Source organism: Neofelis nebulosa, chromosome 16, assembly GCF_028018385.1.
Source record: "Neofelis nebulosa isolate mNeoNeb1 chromosome 16, mNeoNeb1.pri, whole genome shotgun sequence".
Taxonomy (NCBI): domain Eukaryota; kingdom Metazoa; phylum Chordata; class Mammalia; order Carnivora; family Felidae; genus Neofelis; species Neofelis nebulosa.
The window spans coordinates 15,019,533-15,039,312 of record NC_080797.1 but is presented as its reverse complement, the minus strand read 5'-3'; the positions used below and the strand labels follow the sequence as shown (position 1 = coordinate 15,039,312).

The window sequence follows — 19,780 nt, the reverse complement described above, 5'->3', positions numbered from 1 at the left end:
TTAGCCTGGTTAACTTCACGCTGCTTTATCTTAAGGAACTGTATTTTTGCCAAAGCCCGGACCTTGTCACCCATAAGTTATCCTCTGGGGCCTCAGCAAGTCAGAAAGTACTGCCTGAGGGAAAGAGAATTTTAATACAGACTTTGTGGCTTTTCCGATCCCTGCTACCTTCTCCACACGCCAGAGAGGATTTTCTGTGCCTCGAGACTCAGAGGCATTAGCGGATGACCTTCGGTGTCAGATGAAATGTCTTCTCAGGCCAGCTGATTTGCAGCCCGTCCTGCGAGGGTGAGCTTGGAAATAACCTTCCCTGACCAGCCCCCAGGGCTTTTCTTGCCTTTTAGAAGTGTAAGCAGGAGGAATCGGAAGGAAGTCCCTCAAACCCCGAGCCGCCACGAGGTGCACACGGTCTTGCGGTGGACGAGACGTCGCTGTCCGTGGCCCCTCGGGCGGCCGGTGTGCAAGGAAGCCCCAGACCGAGAGGGGAGAACCCACGAGCTGCAGGAAGGAGAGAGAAGAGGGGATGTCATAGGACGGTGTTAGGACCTCCACAGACCTCGCGAGGCAGTCCGGGCATTTCATCGGGAAACTGTTTGCTTTCGCTGCATCGTTTTATTTATAAACAGAATTTTTGGTCTGAGAGTGCAGGGTTGCTCTCAGTCCACGGCAGGAAAGTAACTGCGTGTTACTGTGACACGCGTTAGGTATGTCGGTGGGCATCAGGTTCCTGGGCGCCAGGTTCCTGGGCCCACTGAGGTCCGCCAGGCCCGAGCTGCAGAATCTGTTATCTGTTTTTGTAGGAAGTGCCCCCCCCCCCCGCGCCCCCGCCAGGAGTCTCCGCCCAGGAGCCCGAGCACCGTCGCTACACGAGGCAGACGAAGCGTGGCCGGGGCGGCAAGCCCTGCGTTAATGCGGGAGTGCACGCCGCCACTGACGGGCAAGACCCAGTCACTCGTGCCGTTCGCCATCTGTCCCTGGAATTTCCACAGATCCGGGGCCAGTCTGAAGCAGGAATAATAGGAATAAAAAAGCGTACAACCAAAAGCCAGTCCTTATTTTAAAGTAACTTTCATTTCCACTAGGCTTCCGTTTTTCCTAAATATGAATCAACGGAAGGAATCCGAAGGACGATGTCATGCTTTAAAAAGCCAACACTTGGCCTTTTCCAATCGGACATTAATATCACAGCGCAGAGCCCCGCGCCAGGCTCGCGGGGCCGTCTGCGGAGGCCGCGCCGCGTGTCCCGCCAGTGTGGACGCGGCAGCGGGAAGCGGTGGTGCCACGGCCGTCCTTGTGAACGAGGCTCCGGGCCCGGCGCTGCCGTGTGAGCAACGCACGCGGTGGCAGCCGGGGCACGCGGAGCCGGAGCCAGCCTCGCGGCCGTTTCCTCCCCTGCAGATCGCTGCACCGTCCGCCCGAAACGCGGCGCTCCCTTCGCGTTTGCCGCGTTTGCTGTGACGCGAGCGGCGCGCAGCGTCTGCCGCGGGGTCTCTGTGTGTGGCGTCCCTGATCTCCGACCGACTGCGGCCGCGCTCACGGACCCGGGGTCGGCGGGAAACCGGCACCTGAGGCGGCTCTGTTTCCGGTACGACGAGGGCGGCCGGCGAGTCGCCGATGGGACGTCCTGCGCCGCGTGCCGACGCCGTGGGGTCGGCGGGCCGGACGCGCCTCGTGGTGGACGGCCCGGGCCCGGTGCCTCCGCGGACCTCGCGCCACTGGGTTTTGAAAATGCGCCCAAGGCCGGTGTCAGACTGTCGCTGCCCCCGCCGCTCCCGCCGAGGACGCGGGAAGGAAGGCAGGCCCGCGCTTTCCCGCCGACCTTGCCCTGCAGACCTCCGCTTCAGGCACACGTGGTGGCCACAAGTCCGGCGTGGAATCGGGTCCCCCGCCTTCGCCCCGACTCTTCGTCAGAGGCTCGACACCTCCAGACGCCCACACGTGCGTGGGGACGGTGGTGTGGGAATGGCCCCGATGCAGTGCGGGGGGGGGGGGGGGGGGGGGGGTGGCACGCTGCATTCCGGGGGCTGGGCCAGCCGCGGCTCCTCCTCCTCGCCCCCGCCCCGCCCGCCCGCCCCGCCCCGCCCCCGCCCCGCCCCGCCCCCGGGCCGCCGCTCCTGCTGGGGACCTGGTGCTGCCCAGAACCCTCCCCACCTGTCCCTCCAGCCCGTGTTTGCCCCTCACAGGGAGCCCCCGAAACCTCTGCCCCCCGTCGCGTTCCACTCCCCTCTGCCTCCTCCCCACGACCTGACACGATCCACACCCTGCACCCAGCGTGTTGTCCTCGCGGCTGCTGCCGCTGACCTTCGGGAGCAGGCGACACCACCGGTCCCCTCCACCCAGCCTCTCCTCCGCCAGGGGCACGGCCCCTGCTGTCTTGGGTCGCTTCCCCCCCCCATCAGTCAGGGTCAGGTCCACTCTGCCCCCCCCCCCCCCCATCCGGCCACTGCCGGTCTATCCCCCAGCGACCACATTGGACGCTCGCTGCTGCTTCTCTGGGGAAACCCTCAGCCTGGTCTGTGGGACCCGTCCTCAGACACCCCCAAGCTTTCCCATCCCCTCTGCCTGCTACCTGGGGGCCCCACACTTTCCCCTCGCCTCTGGGACCTGGCTGCCCGCTAGGAAGGGGGACCTTCAGGACCCTCCCAAGGAGGGCAGAGGCGCACATGATTCACAGCACTGCCTGCCGTCACCGCGGATTGTGACAGCGTGGCCGTCTGCCTGTCTCTGCGGCGACTGATGGTGGGAGGGGGGGCTCCCCGCTGCCCCCAGTCGCGCCCCAGCGCAGCATCCGCACGCAGCAAGAGCCCACGAACACGCGCTGGGTGGCCGGCAGTGGACAGAAGAGTGCCTTCCGGGGGCTCCGTACCCACGGCCTTGAGCGTAAATACCATGAGGAGAAGTCACTACAAATGACCCCAGTAGAAATTTTAAACTCTGATGTAACAAAGAAAACAAGAGAAAAACACGTGGCAAAGATTGTTCTTTTTAACGTATAAAGAACTTTTCCATGTCAATGAGACAAAAAAGCAGACATCTGAGTGGGAAAACAAGGACACACGTGGCCAGTTTACTACAGAAATAGCCGATTAACCTGTGGAAAAAAGACAATCAACTTCACTTGTAATGAATTCAGATTAAAAGGATATTTTATTTTTGTCTCTCATATTGGTAAATAATAGTGGGTCGTGGGCTGCTGTTGTCCCGGAGTTCTTAATTTGTTGTTTAATTAAACCTTTGGGATTCGGTTTTGTGTTTCTCCTTTTTTATAAACTAAGAAATTAAGGGTCAGGGAAGTGAAGTGATTGGCCCAAGGTCCCATAACCAGAGAACACAGCAGCAAACCCTCGTCCTGTGCACTGTGATCAGCAAAGGCCCACGGGAGGGAGGGAGCACCCACAGCGGGGAGGGACCACGGGGCGGTGGGGGGCACCCACAGAGGGGAGCACCCATGCGTGGACTGTAGGAAGTGCAGGGTAGTTCACTGGCAGGTAATTCAGTAGTAAACTTATGCTGCTCCTACCCTCGGATTTATCCTCGGGAAAAACCATGTGAATAGGCGGAAATGTGCCTGTTGGGATATTCATCGTAGCATCGTTTGTAATAGCAAAAACCTGATAATAGTTTAAAAAGGTTGCGGTGGGGAAGTTGTTTAAATGAACCGGGCACCGGGAATGATACGGCTAGACGTGCCCAGCAATGGGGAGTCAAAGCCACAGTATTTTATTTAGTTTACAGAAGAGGTGAGAAACACAATAATAGATTACCTAGTTTAGAGTAATTAAAGGAACGCTGTCTGGAGGTTTATACACCACAGTGTCCTCGGTGCCTTTTTACCTGCAATTGAAAAGTATTTGTTCGGGGCGCCTGGGTGGCGCAGTCGGTTAAGCGTCCGACTTCAGCCAGGTCGCGATCTCGCGGTCCGTGAGTTCGAGCCCCGCGTCAGGCTCTGGGCTGATGGCTCAGAGCCTGGAGCCTGTTTCCGCTTCTGTGCCTCCCTCTCTCTCTGCCCCTCCCCCGTTCATGCTCTGTCTCTCTCTGTCCCAAAAATAAATAAAAAACGTTGAAAAAAAAAAATTTAAAAAAAAAAAAAAGAAAAGTATTTGTTCTAATAGTTTCTGCAGGGCCCATATTTTATGCAGAGAAAGGAGCACCTGCTGTAGGTAAATGAATGAATGCAGCCGGGGGCAGGTGTGCGTGCACCCCCGCGTCCAGAATCGCACGGCTCCACGGTGACGCCCTCTCCTTCTTCCTTTCTCAGGTGCTGTTGAGTCAGGTGCACCGGCTGAGAGCCCTGGATTTGCTGGGGCGCTTCTTGGACCTGGGCCCCTGGGCGGTGAGCCTGGTGCGTGCTTCCCGCACTGAGCCGGGGGAGGGTGGAGCCCCGGAGACTCCGTGGTGCGACCGAGGACTGTCTCACAAGCTGGGAGTGATTGGGGGCAGGGGAGGGGGGGCGGTCAGCCCGAGGGGCCCTAGAGGTGCACGTGCTGCCTCGCGGCCTCCGTCACTACAGCCTCTGGCGGTTTGGTTTTGCTCTGCCCTCTCCTCCCATCTGCCACGAGGCTTCGCCTTTGCAGACAGAAAGTGTGGCCGGCCCGCCCCCGTTCGGGAGTGGCTCGCCCCTGCAGGTGCCCCTGAGCCCGCGGAGTGCCCGCACACACCCATCCACCGACTTCACGCTCCGGTGCCCAGCACAATCTGGAAACCCTTTTCTGATTTCTCATTGCGCAGAAGAGTAGAAACGGCCATTGAAAACAGAAAACACTGACAAAAATCAGATCAAAAAGCGACTTGTTTTTCAACAACTACATCAGAAGGAAGGGGGTATCGTTAGCGGACCTGCCAATTAGAGGAGGTTCAGGAGAACTGTCACCAGCTGCAAACATGGACCTTCTTGGTTCTGTGTGCAAACAACAGTTTAGAATTACAGTCTGAAAAAGCAATATTCTTGATAATTAGAAATTATCTAATTTGTGGTACACACAGCCTTTAATGAGGAAAGGACACAGACCCCGCCCTCGGACTCTGTCCTGGGTGTCCCCCTCCATCTGTCTTGGAGGGAGACGCTGAGGTGATGGACAAAACCGGGCTCTGCCCAGGTGTCCTTTGTGCCGAGATAGCCTGCTTCTCTGTCGCTGCCCTGCCGAGAGCAGAGACGAGCCCCCGGGATGATGCCCCATCCGGATCTGGGCACAGGAGCCCCCGCGGCTGCTCCCCGTCTTAACCAGCAGACTGGCCCATCCCGAGGCGGCAGACCCCTTGTGGTTCGAAGCACGAGAACCACTATTAAGGGGCCTTGCGCTTTGCTGCTGAGAGCAGACAAGGCCCTCCGAGGGTGGGGACGGCAGGTTCCAGATGGGAAGCCACCCGTCCCTCGTGAGGCGAGCCCTGGTCTCTGGACGCGGCAGGACCGGAGAAGTCCCGCGGCGTCTGGGAGCGCGGGGGTGAGGAGGCCGGAGGAAGCCGCTTGCTCTGCGTGAGGCGCGTCCACCCCCACGGCATTCCCACCGCGCCGAAGGCTCCGCACACCGCGTCCCGAGCCGCGCCGTCCGCCCCCGGCGCCGCTCGGCTGCCCGGGAGCCGGTGCTGGCGCTCACTCTCTCTTCTCTCCCCCAGGCTTTGTCTGTGGGCATCTTCCCCTACGTGCTGAAGCTGCTGCAGAGCTCAGCCCGAGAGCTGCGGCCCCTCCTGGTTTTCATCTGGGCCAAGATCCTGGCCGTGGACAGTGTGAGTAGTCCGCGTCGTCCCCGCAGGCGCGAGGCGGGCTCCGTGCGTCAGCCGGCCCGGGCGGCGGCTGCATGCGGAGGTGCTGAGCGCAGCTGGTTTGCCCGCCGTGACGCCGTGTCCTCTGTCCCCCTGCGATGACCCCGCGTTTCTTGTCCTGCTTCACCCAAGCCTCTGCCTTCAGCCTCTGCCTTCAGCTCCTCCCTCCCTCTCCAGGCACGGCTGGTGCCCCCTTTCCAGAATAAGGGAGGTGCGTCTCCTTGGGGCCCAGTCCTGGTCACCTGGGCTGCAGCCACGCCATTCGTGTCCCTCACGTGCCGCAGGCCGCCCCCTCCCACCCCCTCCAGTCCTCCAGCAGGAAGCGACCCTGACCGCTTCCTTCTTTAAACTCTACCCTGCCTCACCCAGACCCCCACCAGACCTGCTGTGTCCCACCCGTGCTTTTTCCTCCCCATCCTGACCTTGGGGACCTTGGGGACCATCTCCTCCAGCTCTGCTCTCCAGTCTCTGCCCCTCCCTGTCCTCAGGCCTCTGGGGCCGCAGACTCACATCCACTCCATGGAGCCTCACCCTGGGGGCTGTGCTGGAGACTGGAGACAGGCTCGCGTCCAGCGGATCAGAGCCCCCCGCTGCAGGGGGGGAAGCCCCGTGTCTGAGGGGCTGTGCCGTGAGGGTGAGGGCCTAGAGGGGCTGGAGGCGTACGCGGGGCCCCCTCTAAGTGGAGGGCACCCCACTCTTCAGCCAAGAGGAACCGGTAAAGAGTCCGCAATGGGACAAGATCCAAGCTGTGGTTTTTAACTCTTGGCCTCCATGTAGAGGTTGTAGGTTAGCTGAGGAGGGGCTGGGAGAGTGGGTGTGATGGGGCGATGGTCGGGGAGACCCCAGGTGGGGAGGACCTGTGCCTGAGGGGTGCGGTGAGCCCCAGGGCTGGGGGTGTGGAGGAGGAAGAGCCATGGAAGGAAGGCAAAGCAGGATTGACGAGGTGGGAGGCATGACTCACGGGACACAGAGGGGTTCCAGAGTGGGGGTGAGCGCCGGCCGGGAGCGGGCACCCCCCAGGAAAGGCCCCCGTGCGCGGCACTCAGCTTCAGAAGAACCGTAGATGTGGAGAGGGGAGGAAGCGCGGTGATCACGTGGTCGCTTGCTTGAGGGGTTTGGTGGGCGGGGAGGGGAGTGGGCTTCTCCCTTGTCGCCCCTCCTGCCGGGCACCAGAGCCTCAACCGGCCTGCCCCCTCCCCAGCCGCACCTGGTAGGTGGCCGGGGCCCCACCGCTGCCTCCGCGTTCCAGCAGACCTCCCCCGGCTCGCCTCTGCCCTGCATGCTGCTCCCTGCTCCCCACACCCTCCGCCATCCTGTGAACGAGCCCCTGCAGCTCCAGGCTGCTGCCGGACCCAGTCCTCCCTCACCTGGGCGCCGAGGCTACCTGTGCCCCTTGAGGCCGCCGGAGCTGTGCCGTGGGGCCCGAGCCGGGGGTGATGGCTGCCGGAGGACACGGGTGTCACGGGCATTCCCAGGAACACGCGACAGCACAGGTGCATCTGGGCGACGCTGTCTTGGATGACGTTGTGCTCTGTGGTTACTGATTTTGTTTGCTCGCCTGTGTAGCGGCCTTGCTGAGCCTTGCAGTTCTGACCGTTGCCTGGGAGGTTCTCCTGGCCCTTCTGCACAGCCGCTCATAGCGGCTGCAGACAAGTCCCGGGAGGTGGCTCAGTGCCCGTCTGTCGGCCTCAGTCCTTTCCCTGGTCCCCTGGTACCGACCAGAACATTGTCGACCAGACGCAGGGCCCACTCACCTCGGTGTTCCTGGTCCCCATGGTCCTCTCGGTGCTGGAAACAGCCTCCCTCCTGCTCGCCGCACCCAAGGCTAACCTTGACCTCAGGTCAGCCTTGACCCTCCGTGGGCCCAGCGCCCTGCGCATAGCTGTACCCACAGAATGTTCCGTTGCTTGTCTGCTCCGCGATGATGACTAGAACGTTAGAGGTTTTGACAAAATATTTACCTTCCTATCTGTGGAACTAACTTCAGACGAGCAATGACTTCTCTGGAAGATTGGCCAAAACTTTGCTAGACTAAAGAGTTAAAAATCTGAATTTGGGCCCTGCCTCCCTCATTTTCTCCAGCGAGCCGCTTTCATTTCCCATCCCCCGTCCCTCTGTGCTTCCAGCGGCGCGGTACGAAGATGACAGCCGTGACCTGGAACTTTTAGAATGAAAGGAATCACAGTGTAAGTCTCGCGTCTGTCCGGCTGGTGTCCCATACACAGAAACCCTCTCTGGCTGATCGGAAAGCCTGGTGTTGTGGGCAAGGAACGTACCTTTCGGTCAGTTCTCTTTTGCCCCTCACGTCTCACCAAAGAGCCGTGCTCTGGGAACAGGAGGACAGAAGGGCTCTTCCAGGGAAGTCATTCTGAAACTTCCCTTGTCCTTCAATGTCTCTGTTTTCTCAACGGCACATCTGAAAATGTACTGATCCCGTTACCCGGTCCTGGGCCGAGCAGAGCACGTGTCGAGGTTCCTGGGTGCGTAGGGCGCCCAGCTCAGACCGCAGCCCGTGGCAGGAGAGGGACAGAAGAGGGCGCCCCTAGGCCCACCTCCCTGCCGGTGGGCCACCAGCGCTCTCGTCCCCGCAGAACCTCTGCTACCTGTCAGTGCCTAGAACCAGACTGTGTGTGCGTTTAGTCCTGGGAGTGTCTGTTTCTGCTTCAGTCTCTGCTGCGTGTGTCAAAAGGACGGCCCTTGTGCCTGCACCTCGCCACTGCGTTCTCACGGGATCTGGGTGGTCATCGTACTTCTGCACGCCAAAAACCGCCTCCCGGCACATCTGTCTCGGGGGGCCTGCGTGTCTCCTGCATGTGTTGGATACGGGCGCCCACCGTGAGCACACCTGCTATAGCTCCCCCACCCCCCTGCTCGAGGGAGTCTCAGGGCCCGCGCTGAAGGACTTACACGTTTAATGACGCTGCAGCCAGCTGGAAGTGTCCGGGTCTTCAGTGTCGCTGTATCTGCCCGCGGGTGCCAGGGACCTTTCCGTGAACTCGTTCTTAAGCAGCCCATGGCACCTGTTTATTCAGAGGCCGTCATCCTACTGAGAGACCTTTTGAAATATTTCCAGCTGAGTCTGAGTGACGTTCACCTCCACCTTCCTTTTCATGATCACTCGGATGGCTTCCCGGAGATGACAGTTCCGTGTGCTTTGGTGGGGGGGGGGCGGGGTTGGTGGTTCCCTTCCCTCGTTTGCATCTGGCCAGAAGTCACACTGGGTCCCCGCCGGCCTCCACGGGCTCTCGGGCTGTGGCAGAGCTCACCGGGTCGTTGAGTGGCCACTGGGAGGGTCAGGGATGGCCACGCTAGGATGAACGTCTGCGCGGAACACAGGGCACTTCCTGAGGGCGGAGGGTGGGGTGGCCCACGCAGGGCGGACCCCAGCTGAGGGGCAAGTTCAGGGCCTCTTCTTAAGCCACAGGAATGTGCTGAGCACACATCATGGGCCATCACGGGGGGGGGGGGGGGGGCGGGGAGGGGGGCAGGTGGGGGGAGGCCAGAAGCGCTTCAGCCGCGTCTGGGAGGAGGAGCAGGGCCGACGGTCCGGTGCCATGTGACCGAGGGGCAGCACACGCTGTGGGGACAGGTGACACAGGAGAGCCTTTCCCGTTGTCCCTGCGGAACCGGTCCCGGGAGGGTCTCTCCCCAGATCACCTGTGCACCGTGTGGGTCTGCACCCGCCTCCACTACTGAGCGAAACGACCAGGAGCGTGAAGAAGCGGGGATCCGTGATCCACGACGAGGAGAAAGACCCGCCGACACCCACCTGACCCCTCGCAGGTGTGAGAACTAGCCGAGAAGGACGTGGAAACCATTGCCAGAAACCTGCTCCGCATAAAAAGCTCCACTGGAACTCGAAGCCCTCAGAGGGCCGGCTGAGCCTCGCGGAGAGGGAAGCCGCAGCGGGCCGTGAGAAACGTGCCGGGCAGGATCGACAGCCCGACTGCCCGCCGCAGAAGAGCTTCGGCAGCGCGGTCTGTGCACAAGGGCACAGGGAGCACAGCCAGGCTCTTACAAACCGAAGGAGCATCTCTGAGTCGTGGGTCACCTGCAGGTGGCCTGACGTGTGTACTCGGAGCCACTGACGGGCCAGCGGGAAAAACCTCCCAAGAAACGGGCTCAGAAATGTCCAAATTTTCCAATTTGACGAAAACTACAAGCCCACAGGCCCAGGAAGCTCCAGGAACCCCACGCGCAGGGAACGTGAAAACCACCCGAGTCCTAACCTAATTGCTTAAAAACATGATCAATATGAGAACCAGAAGCAGCCGATAAACGAGAACAGAGGGGCAAGGAGAAGGAAGACAGCGGGCTGCCAGCCGGGGGCCGCACCAGCAGGGGGACGGCGGGCTGGCGCCCTAACGTCCCCGAAGAAGAGCCGCCGGCCTGGCCTTCTGTGCGCAGCGGGAGGCTCTCTACAGGTGGCGGCAGAGTGAGGACCTCGTAAGACACTCGACACCGGAGGGTGGCAGCCCGGCGGACCCACACCACGAGGAGCATTAGCGAGGGTCCCCAGGCAGAAAGGCGCGCGGTGCACACGCAGGCACGGGAGCCCCACGAGTAAGTCTGACTTCCTGCACCTTGAATCTGTCAAAGATCATCTGCCGGAGCAGACAGTAGTCGCCGTGCGCTGGGGGTTGGTGGCGTGCACACCAGCGACGCGTGCGGTCACAGCAGGGACGTGGGGGTGGGGCAGAAATTGAAGAAAGGCTCCGGTCAGCTTCTCGCGCTTCATGCGATGTGCTACCGCCTGGAGGTGGACCGCGAGGAAGAGGCAGCCCGCGCACCTCGAGGCCATCACTGCCATGCTTTTACAGGGAGAGCCCCCTCGCCAGCAGAAGAGGTCCCCTGAGGCCGTGAATGTGTACAAGGGTCATGCAGAAAAGAAGGTAAGGAGAGGGGGACGAGGACCAGATGGCACCTACAGAAGATCGCGGGCGCGTGGATTTGGGCGTAACCGTGTCGGTGGTGACCGTGTAAGCGGTCCGACGGCCCGGCTGGAAGGCAGAGGTGGCCAGATGGATCTAGGAAGCGAGAGCAGACCGTGTGTGCTGCTCGTGGGAAATGCGCCTCCGGTGCAAGGACACGACCAGCCTGGAGGTGGGAGGTACTCGGCGCGACCGTCAAGCGAAGGAGGCCGGATGCCCGCGTTAACAGCAGCGCGGAAACGCCCGTGTTTCCGGGCAGCCGGCGTCTCTGGGGGGAAAGGACTTGCGCGAGAGGAGCCCAGGAGCTCCTCTGGAGCTGCCAGGAGAGGCGGAGGGTCCACCACCGTACCCGGGGAAGCCGGGGCTCCTGGAGAAGACGGCACGGCGAGGAGAAGGGAAATCCGTGGGGAACACCCCTCCTGTCCACGTGCCGGGAGCACACGGCACCACGGGCCGCAGCGCAGCCCTGGATGATAGGAAGACTTCCAAACACGTGGAGACGAAGCACGCTTTTAAATAAGTAAGTGTTCAAATGTTTAAATTATAAGAAGAAATTTTAACAAGTAATGTGAGTATAAGATGCATGAAATATTTAAAACATATAAATGGTATATACGTGACATAAATATTTATATAAGATGATACGTGTAGTTTTAAATATTTATATGTAAAATACACAGATGGGAGTACATCAGACTAAAGAGCTGAAGAGGCAGCCTGTGGAACTGGAGACGGTATTTTCGAGCTGTCTATCTGACAAGGGGTTAATACCCAAAATATACAAGGACTCATATAACTTCATAGCAAAGACCCAGACGATCCCGTTAAACAATGGACAGAGGACCTGAGTAGACCTTTTTCCAAAGAAGACACACAGAGGACCAGCAGGTCCGCGGAAAGACGCTCCACATCACTCATCACGAGGAAACGCGATAGAAACCACACTGAGACATCACCTCACGCCCGTCAGGTTGGCTGTCCTCAAAAACCCGGAGTTGCCGCGCGTAGGCGAGGCCATGGAGAGAACAGAACAAAACAGGCACTGTCGGTGGGAGCGTAAACTGGTGCGGCCACTGGGGAGAGCAGCGTGGAGGGTCCTCAGGAAATTCAAAATGGAACCTCTGTCCGTTCCCACCAGTGGGCGGAGCACCAGAGGGAATGCAACCCGGCCCCGCGGAGACACCCGCAGCCCCGTGTTCACCGCAGCGTTCTTCACAGCCAAGCACGGAGACGACCCTGAGCAGATGAACGGATACGGAAGGGTCGCACGCACACACACGCACACACATACGCACGCTGGAGAAAAGAAGAAAATCCTGCTGTCTGTGACGTGATGGTTGAACCTGGAGGGCACTGTGCGAAGTGAGATAAGCCACACGGAGAAGGACAGATACCACCTGATCCCATCCACTTGGGGAATCTAAAAAAGTCGAACTTCCAGAACCAGAGAGAAAGAGGGAGAGAGAGAGAGAGAGAGAGAGAGAGAGAGAGACGGTGGTTTGGGGGGGCTGCCAGTGGCGGACACGGGGAGGTGCGTGTGGAAAAGCACACACCTCCGGTTCTGCGTGGAGCCGGGCTGTGACGTGCGGCCCCATGACCGCAGTGACAGTTCCATATGTGCACTCAAAAGCTGCTGACATGGTACACCTCCAGTGTTCTCATCACACCAAACAAAATAACCGTGAGCTCGTGGATGCGTCCGTTAACCTGATTGTGCGATCATTTCACGGCGGATGTGTGTATCAAACCCTTACGCTGAATACACGAAAATTGTATGTATTTCCGTTTGTCAGTTACGCCTCAGTAAAGCTAGAAAAAATATGTATGATTTATACCACAACATACAACTTTTACTGATAAAGTTTATTACAATTATATCATTTATATGAAAATATAAAGTCAGTGAAATAAAACTTGTTTAATGATACTTTTCAAAAAGGTCTGAGGGGAAGTAAAAAATACCTTGAACTGAATGTCAGCGAAAACCCAGCACACGAGGACAAGTGGGGGCACAGCTCGGCAGCGCTGGGAGGGAAATTGGCACCACTACAGGGCATCCGTTGGGAAACGGGAGGTTTTAAATCACTGACCTCAGCTTCAGCCCTAAGATATTAGTGAAAGAAAAGCAGATTAAACCCGAAGGAAGTAGGAGAAAGGAAATAAAGATCACAGTGGAAATCAATGCAAAAGAAAACAGAAAAGCAATAAAGAAAATCTGTTCAAGCAGAAGCTGGTTCTTAGAGCAGATCAATGAGTAAACAGCTACCCAGATACTGATCTCATTTCCTCTGGTTAGACACCCATTAGTGTCATTGCTGCATCGTAGGGTGGTTCTATTTTTAGGTTTTTGAGGAACCTCTATACTGTTCCCAGAGTGGCAGAAAGAAAAGCAGACGCCAATTCCCAAATCAGGAATGAGAGGTGGCATTGCGGAAGGTTCTAGAAACATTAAGGGAATACTACGTGAATAGTATGAACAACTCCATGCCAGAGCACTCGGTAAGTTTGATGAAAAAGACACATTCCTGGAATGACACGAGTTTCTCACTTGAGAAGTGAGTCAGAATAGTACCGTGTCTGTTAAGAAATTGGATTTGTGTTTTGAAACGTTCCTGCAAAGAAAACTCCAGGTCCAGCGGCTTCACTGGCGAGTTCTAGCAAGCGTCACTGAGGGAATGGGTACAAACAAGCACTCGGCCGTGTCATTCCACTGCCGGCAGGAAGTGCCCGGTGCCAGATCCAGACGACACATCACAGACCGGCGTCCTTTGTGAAGATCAAACGCTCCAAATAAGACTTTAGTAAATCAGGGGCACCTGAGGGGCTCGGGCAGCTGAGCGTCTGATTCTTGGTATCGACTCAGGTCATGATCCCACGGTTTGTGAGACCAAGCCCACATCGGTCTTGGGACCGGTCTTGGGACTCTCTCTCTTTCTCTTTTTCTCTCCCTCTCTCTCCCTCTCTCTCCCTCTCTCTCTGCCCCTCCCCCCTTCTGCGCTCACATGCGTGCATGCTCACTCACTTTCTCTCTCAAACTGAATAAACTTAAAATATTTAAAAAATTAAAATTTAAAAAGCTTCAGTACATCAAATTCAGTGGCATATAAAAAGGCTAAAAACTCATGACCTAGTGGAATTTATTTCAGGAATGCAAGATTGTTTAATGATTAAAAAAAAAATCACGTAGGGGCACCTGGGTGGCTCAGTCGGTTAAGCGTCCGACTTCAGCTCAGGTCACGATCTCACGGTCCGTGGGTTCGAGCCCCGCGTCAGGCTCTGGGCTGACGGCTCAGAGCGTGGAGCCTGCTTCCGATTCTGTGTCTCCTCCTCTCTCTGCCCCTCCCCCGTTCATGCTCTGTCTCTCTCTGTCTCAAAAGTAAATAAAAACGGGGACACCTGGGTGGCACAGTCGGTTAAGCGTCCGACTTCAGCCGGGTCACGATCTCGCGGTCCGTGAGTTCGAGCCCCGCGTCAGGCTCTGGGCAGATGGCTCGGAGCCTGGAGCCTGTTTCCGATTCTGTGTCTCCCTCTCTCTCTGCCCCTCCCCCGTTCATGCTCTGTCTCTCTCTGTCCCAAAAATAAATAAAAAACGTTGAAAAAAAATTTGAAAAAAAAAAAAAACGTTAAAAAAAAAATCACGTAGTTTACCGTATTAACAGTCACAAAAACCGTATTATCATTCTCAGTGGACACAAAGAAAGCATTCGACCAAATCTAAAATCTATTTCAGACTTCAAAAAAAACCCAAAAAAAGCTCTTGGCAAACCAGTCACAGAAGGGAACTTCCTCCGCATGATGAACAGCATCTACAAAAACTGTTACGGCCAACATCACACTTAATGGTGAAAAGTCTCAACACTAGGATGAGAAACAAGACCGGGGTGTCTGCCCTCATCATTTCTCTCCAGTGCTGTACTCGAAGTCCTGGGGAGTACAAGAAAAATAAAGGCATCCAGGTCGGAAAGGAAAGCGTTTAACTGTCTCTGTTTTCAATCAACATGATTCTCTTTGTAGAAAAGCTAATTGAATCTATTAAAAAAAACAAACAAACCCACAACGACTACCACTGAGTGAACTCAGTAAGGTTGTAGGTTATAAGGTCAACACACAACAATCTCTTTTGTTTGTATATACTGTTGATCAACCATGGGAAGTTGAAATCAAAGTAAAAAACATTTACAACAGTATCAAAAATATAAAATACTTAAGGACGAATTCAGCAACACATGTGCAAGAGTTCTGTACTTGAAACTACAATCCATTGGCAAGAGAAATTACAGAAAATCTAGATAAGTGGAGAGATCCCACCAACATGGGCCCGACTACAAATCCATATATGAAAATGCAAAGGGCCTAAGAGTAAACAAAACAACTTTCTTTTTTAAAAAAAGAACAACGTTAAGGGATTAATACTACCTAGTGTTAAGACTTACCCGTATCTGTAACAGTCAGCACTGAAAGTGGCATGAAAACGGGTAGTGGAACCAAATGAGAAGTCAGGAGCTGCCCCCGCATGTATGTGGTCAACTGATTTGCAACAAAGATGCAAATCGTTCAGCCCCCCAGAAAGGAGTGTCTTTTCGCCATGTGGCTTTGGGATAATTGGACATCCAGATGCAAACAAATGAGTCTGCACCTCATAACCGCATTAAAAAGTTCACCCAAAATGGGGACGTATTTGCACATCATTTACCTAATACAAACCCTTAGATCACATAGGGAACTCTCAAAGCTCAACATGAAAACAGACACACAAACCAAAAAACGGGCAAAGGGTTTGAATAGTCACTTCACGAAGGAAGTCGTATGCTGACAGAAGAGCACCCGAAAAGTTGCCGCTTGCCATTTGTCCCTGGAGAACACAAATGAAACCAGCCCGACACCGGCACGCGGCTGCTAGAATGTCCAAAATCCAAACACTGTCCAGCCCAGGCGCGGATTTGGAGAAACGCACATGAAACACCCACCCGAAGGCACACGTCTGTTCGGAAGTTATATGCGATGTTTATGGTGGCTTTATTTGTAATAGCCAAACAACAGAAGTAGCCCAAAAGACCATCAACGGGCGTGAATAAGCAAACAGCGATTTATCCACACGGGGCAGTACTGCTAGGCAATAAAAAAGGATATACTGGCCCCAAAATAGCTGAGGGAAAGAAGCCAGTAAAAGAAGGGTGTTCACTATGTAATTCCACTTATATAAAATTCTAGAAAATGTAAACCGTACTCACAGAGAACAGATGGCTGCCGGTTGGCCGGGGCGGGGGGGGGGGGGGGTGGTTCGGAAGGGGCACAAGGAAAGTTTTGAGGGCAGAGGTTGCTTACCTTGATTGTGGGCATGGCTTCACGGGTGTGTACGTATGTCCAAAATTACTGAAATCTGTATTTTTAGATGTGCGGTTTTTTGTATATCGCTTCAACCTCAGAGCTGTTAAGAATTTCAAATGGTGGGGGCACCTAGGTGGCTCGGTCGGTTCAGTGTCCGACTTTGGCTCAGGTCATGATCTCATGGTTCACGGGTCCAACCCCCGCGTCGGGCTCTGTGCTGACAGCTCAGAACCTGGAGCCTGCTTTGGATTCTGTGCCTCCCTTCCCCTCTCTCTGCCTCTCCCCTGCTTGCTCTCTCTCCCTCTTTCTCTCTCAAAAATAAATAAAACAGGGGGGTCTGGGTGGCTCAGTCCGTTAAGCGTCCGACTTCAGCTCAGGTCATGGTCTCACGGTTTGTGAGTTCGAGCCCCACATCAGGCTCTGTGCTGACAGCTCGGAGCCTGGAGCCTGCTTCGGATTCTGTGTCTCTTTCTCTCTCTGCCTCTCCCCCACTTGCACTCTGTCTCTCAAAAATAAATAAATGTTGGGGCGCCTGGGTGGCGCAGTCGGTTAAGCGTCCGACTTCAGCCAGGTCACGATCTCGTGGTCCGTGAGTTCGAGCCCCGCGTCAGGCTCTGGGCTGATGGCTCGGAGCCTGGAGCCTGTTTCCGATTCTGTGTCTCCCTCTTTCTCTGCCCCTCCCCCGTTCATGCTCTGTCTCTCTCTGTCCAAAAATAAATAAAAAAAAAAACGTTGAAAAAAAAAAATTTAAAAAAAAAAAAAATAATAAATGTTAAAACAATTATTTTTTAAATTTCAAATTGCAGAACAGTCTACGCACAACTGTACCGTCCCTTCTAGATTTTCAATTCGACAAAGACAACAAAATGTGGGGAAGTTGTTCTAGACAAAGACTCGTAATGTGTGACCAGTAAGTGCCGGTCTAGATCCTGGACCCACAACCAAAAGCTGTAAGAGACGTTGTTTGACCATTGAGAGAAATTTGAATGAAGACTAGATATTGGATAATAGCGTGGCATCTATGCTGAATGTCTTGAGTGACAGTGGTTTGTGGTTATGTAAGAGAACGTCCTTTTTCTCAGGAAAGTTTCCAGGCAAAGCCTCACGCCATCTGTAACTTTGAAAAAGTGCAGACAAGCACAGGGGAAGCAAGAGGGAGAGCGCACACGGAATATTTAAATTGTCCTTGAGGTCGTGTGATGGGGTCACAGGTCAAGAGCAGTGTCACAGGAGGATGAGAAAGTGTACGAAACGTGGCCAAACCTGCAGTCTCCGGAGGGCCGTGCTCCGGGAGGGTGGTGCTGGCTGGTGACCCTCAGACCCCTTATTATCCTTTTTCTTTCTGCTAATTAACCAGACTGAGGGAGGGGAGACGGGCAAAGAGCCCTGCAAGCCGGGTTGCGGTTGTCTGGGGTTTATCCGTAGGCACCGTGAATATGCAGTTCAGGCAGACTTTCCCAAGTTCCACTCAGTAAAGGTTTATCATAGTGCCACCAGGGCACCGAGGGCACACTGTCTGCGAATTTGGAAAAACACTCTGTGTCACATTCATGAAGTCAATCCAAATGTGGGATACACAGAGCTTTGCCGTGTGTGAGGCAGTTGTGGGACCAGAAAGAACATACTCTCTGAGTAAAAGCGGATGAATTTTATTTCTGTGCCCTCACACCTATGCTGGCTCCCCTCCCCGGTCCCAGAACATGTGCTGATTTCCCTACAGAATAATCCCATCACCGCCCGCCCCCCCCCCCCCCACTGGCTCTGATGTCACCAGCTTCTCTTCCTGCACCTGCACCCGTCCCACCGCCCCCTCCAGGCTCACACAGAAAAGCTCAGTGGAGAAAATGAGTGGGTATAGCTCCTCTCCCATCCTGTGAGGACTCGGGTCCCCCAGACCCAAGTGTGCCCAGGAGGGCCGGAGACTTCTCAGTCCAGAGCCTGCCGTCCCGGTGGCCCGGCCCCTGCGAGGGGCTGGCCCGCTCAGGCCCTGGGGCAGACATTACTCCTGTGCTGGCAGCTTGTGTATCTCTCTGTCTCTGACTGCCTTGTTCCTACAGGTTTTATGTTAATAAACCACTTTTTAGGACAGGTTACATTTACAGAAAACCTAGAACAGGAAATAAAGTTCCCGTGGGCCCCACACCCACTTTCCCCCATTGTTAACATCTTAAGGAATGACACTGCCACTAACCAAAGTCCGCACTCCGTTCGAGTGTCCTTGGTTTTCCTGTCGTCCCCTTTCCACTCCATTTGTCACGTCTCCCCAGGCGTCTCCGGGCTGAGCCGTCTCTCACGTCGTCCCTGGTTTCGGGTGGCCCAGCGGTTCTGGGGGTGCTGGGGCCGTCCCTCCATTGGGGTGTGTCTGATGTCGAGTGATGGGCTCGGGGAGGAAGACCGCAGAAGCAGAGGGCCCTTCTCATCACCTCACATCAGGGGTCCGTGCCGTCAACATGACGCGTCACCACGGACGGGACCTTGACCGCCTGGCTGAGGTGTGTTTCCGGGTGTCTCCACGTGCCCCCCCCCCCCCCCGTCCCAAACCCCTCCTTCTGCCATTTTCTCTCTACAAGGAGGTCACCGTGGTGCTCTGGGATTTTTGTTACGTGGCCGGCTTTATGTCTGAGGTCGAACACGGTTCCTTTACTATCCTTCATTGTTTTTTTAAAATCTGAATATTGTTCTTTTCATCTCTCGCCCTTGTCGCTGGATTAGCCTTATTTTATAAGGTTTGGTGTCGGAGCTGTTTTCTTTCGTGTTTGCATTCCCAGGGTTTTGTGTATTCCCTCAGTTCCCTTCCCGGCCAGCCTTCCTGCCCCACCGCCCGGCCCCAGCAGGTGCTCGGGCAGAGGGCAGTGAAGGAGCTGGGGGGGCCACAGCCAGGCCGGAGTCCCCAGGAGAGCCCCGGCCCCGTGTCCGGCTTGCCGTAGGCGCTTGATGAATGTTACCCTTCCCGCCTGCTCATTTTGACATCAATAATTAAATTGCTTTGATGGTCCATTTAATTTCCAGACTATGGGTTATAAAGTGCAGAAAATAAACTAAATCTTAGCGTCGGGGAGCACAAGTCTGCATGTCTCACAAAGCCGTCGCCCGCAAGGATGTGCCGTTTCGGTGGATGTGAGGTGCCGTTCGTGTTGTTTGGTAAACTACAGCTGCCATGCGTCCCTTCGTAGCCGTCATCCCAGTTACGTGAGGCGGCTGCGTTTCAGAGGCCCCCGGAGTGGGTTTCGCCCCGGAGGTGATTCGGATGCACCCCCGCGGGCCCCCTGGAGAACTGTGGACCCGGAGAGTACGTCGCAGGAGCCGGGGGCTGCCCCTTCCCACACCTGCCCGGGAAGAGGCCAGGCCCGGCCAGACTCGCACTTTGGTAAAAGGCCAGGTTGCTGCTGAGCGTGTCTGTCCCTGGCAGGAGGGAGACCGTCGTTTCCAGATGCCTCTGGATTTCCAGGAGTGAAATGAGAAGCCAAGGGAGGAAGCAGGAGGTTGTCACCACCGCTGTCAGGTCGTCGGGCCCATTGTAGCATGAATGGGCGCAGTGACTCAGGCTGCAGGGGACTTCCTGGTGAGAGGAGCTGAAGCGTCAGCCTGCTGCTGAGGGCAATCAAGACAGGCCGTCTTTTTGGGTGATGACTCAGGCCCTGTGATTCATTGTCAGGCTGGGCTGAATTGCTCACCGGCTCTGCGGCACTGATCAGAGCGAGGACGAGGACGGGCTGCGGGTCAGCGCGCGAGCGCAGCCCAGCAGGACCCGACTCTTACAT

At 56.0% G+C, this 19,780-nt stretch overlaps 1 protein-coding gene across 1 annotated transcript in view; it reads left to right on the top strand.

Moving 5' to 3' along the window:
- The window catches only part of RPTOR (regulatory associated protein of MTOR complex 1), a 207,455-nt gene that overhangs the window by 117,148 nt on the left and 70,527 nt on the right, over nucleotides 1-19,780 (top strand). Inside the window, exons 11-12 of the mRNA XM_058704930.1 lie at nucleotides 4,259-4,342; nucleotides 5,614-5,724. Of these exons, the coding sequence (XP_058560913.1) occupies nucleotides 4,259-4,342; nucleotides 5,614-5,724 (195 nt within the window). The remainder of the gene's footprint in view (nucleotides 1-4,258; nucleotides 4,343-5,613; nucleotides 5,725-19,780) is intronic.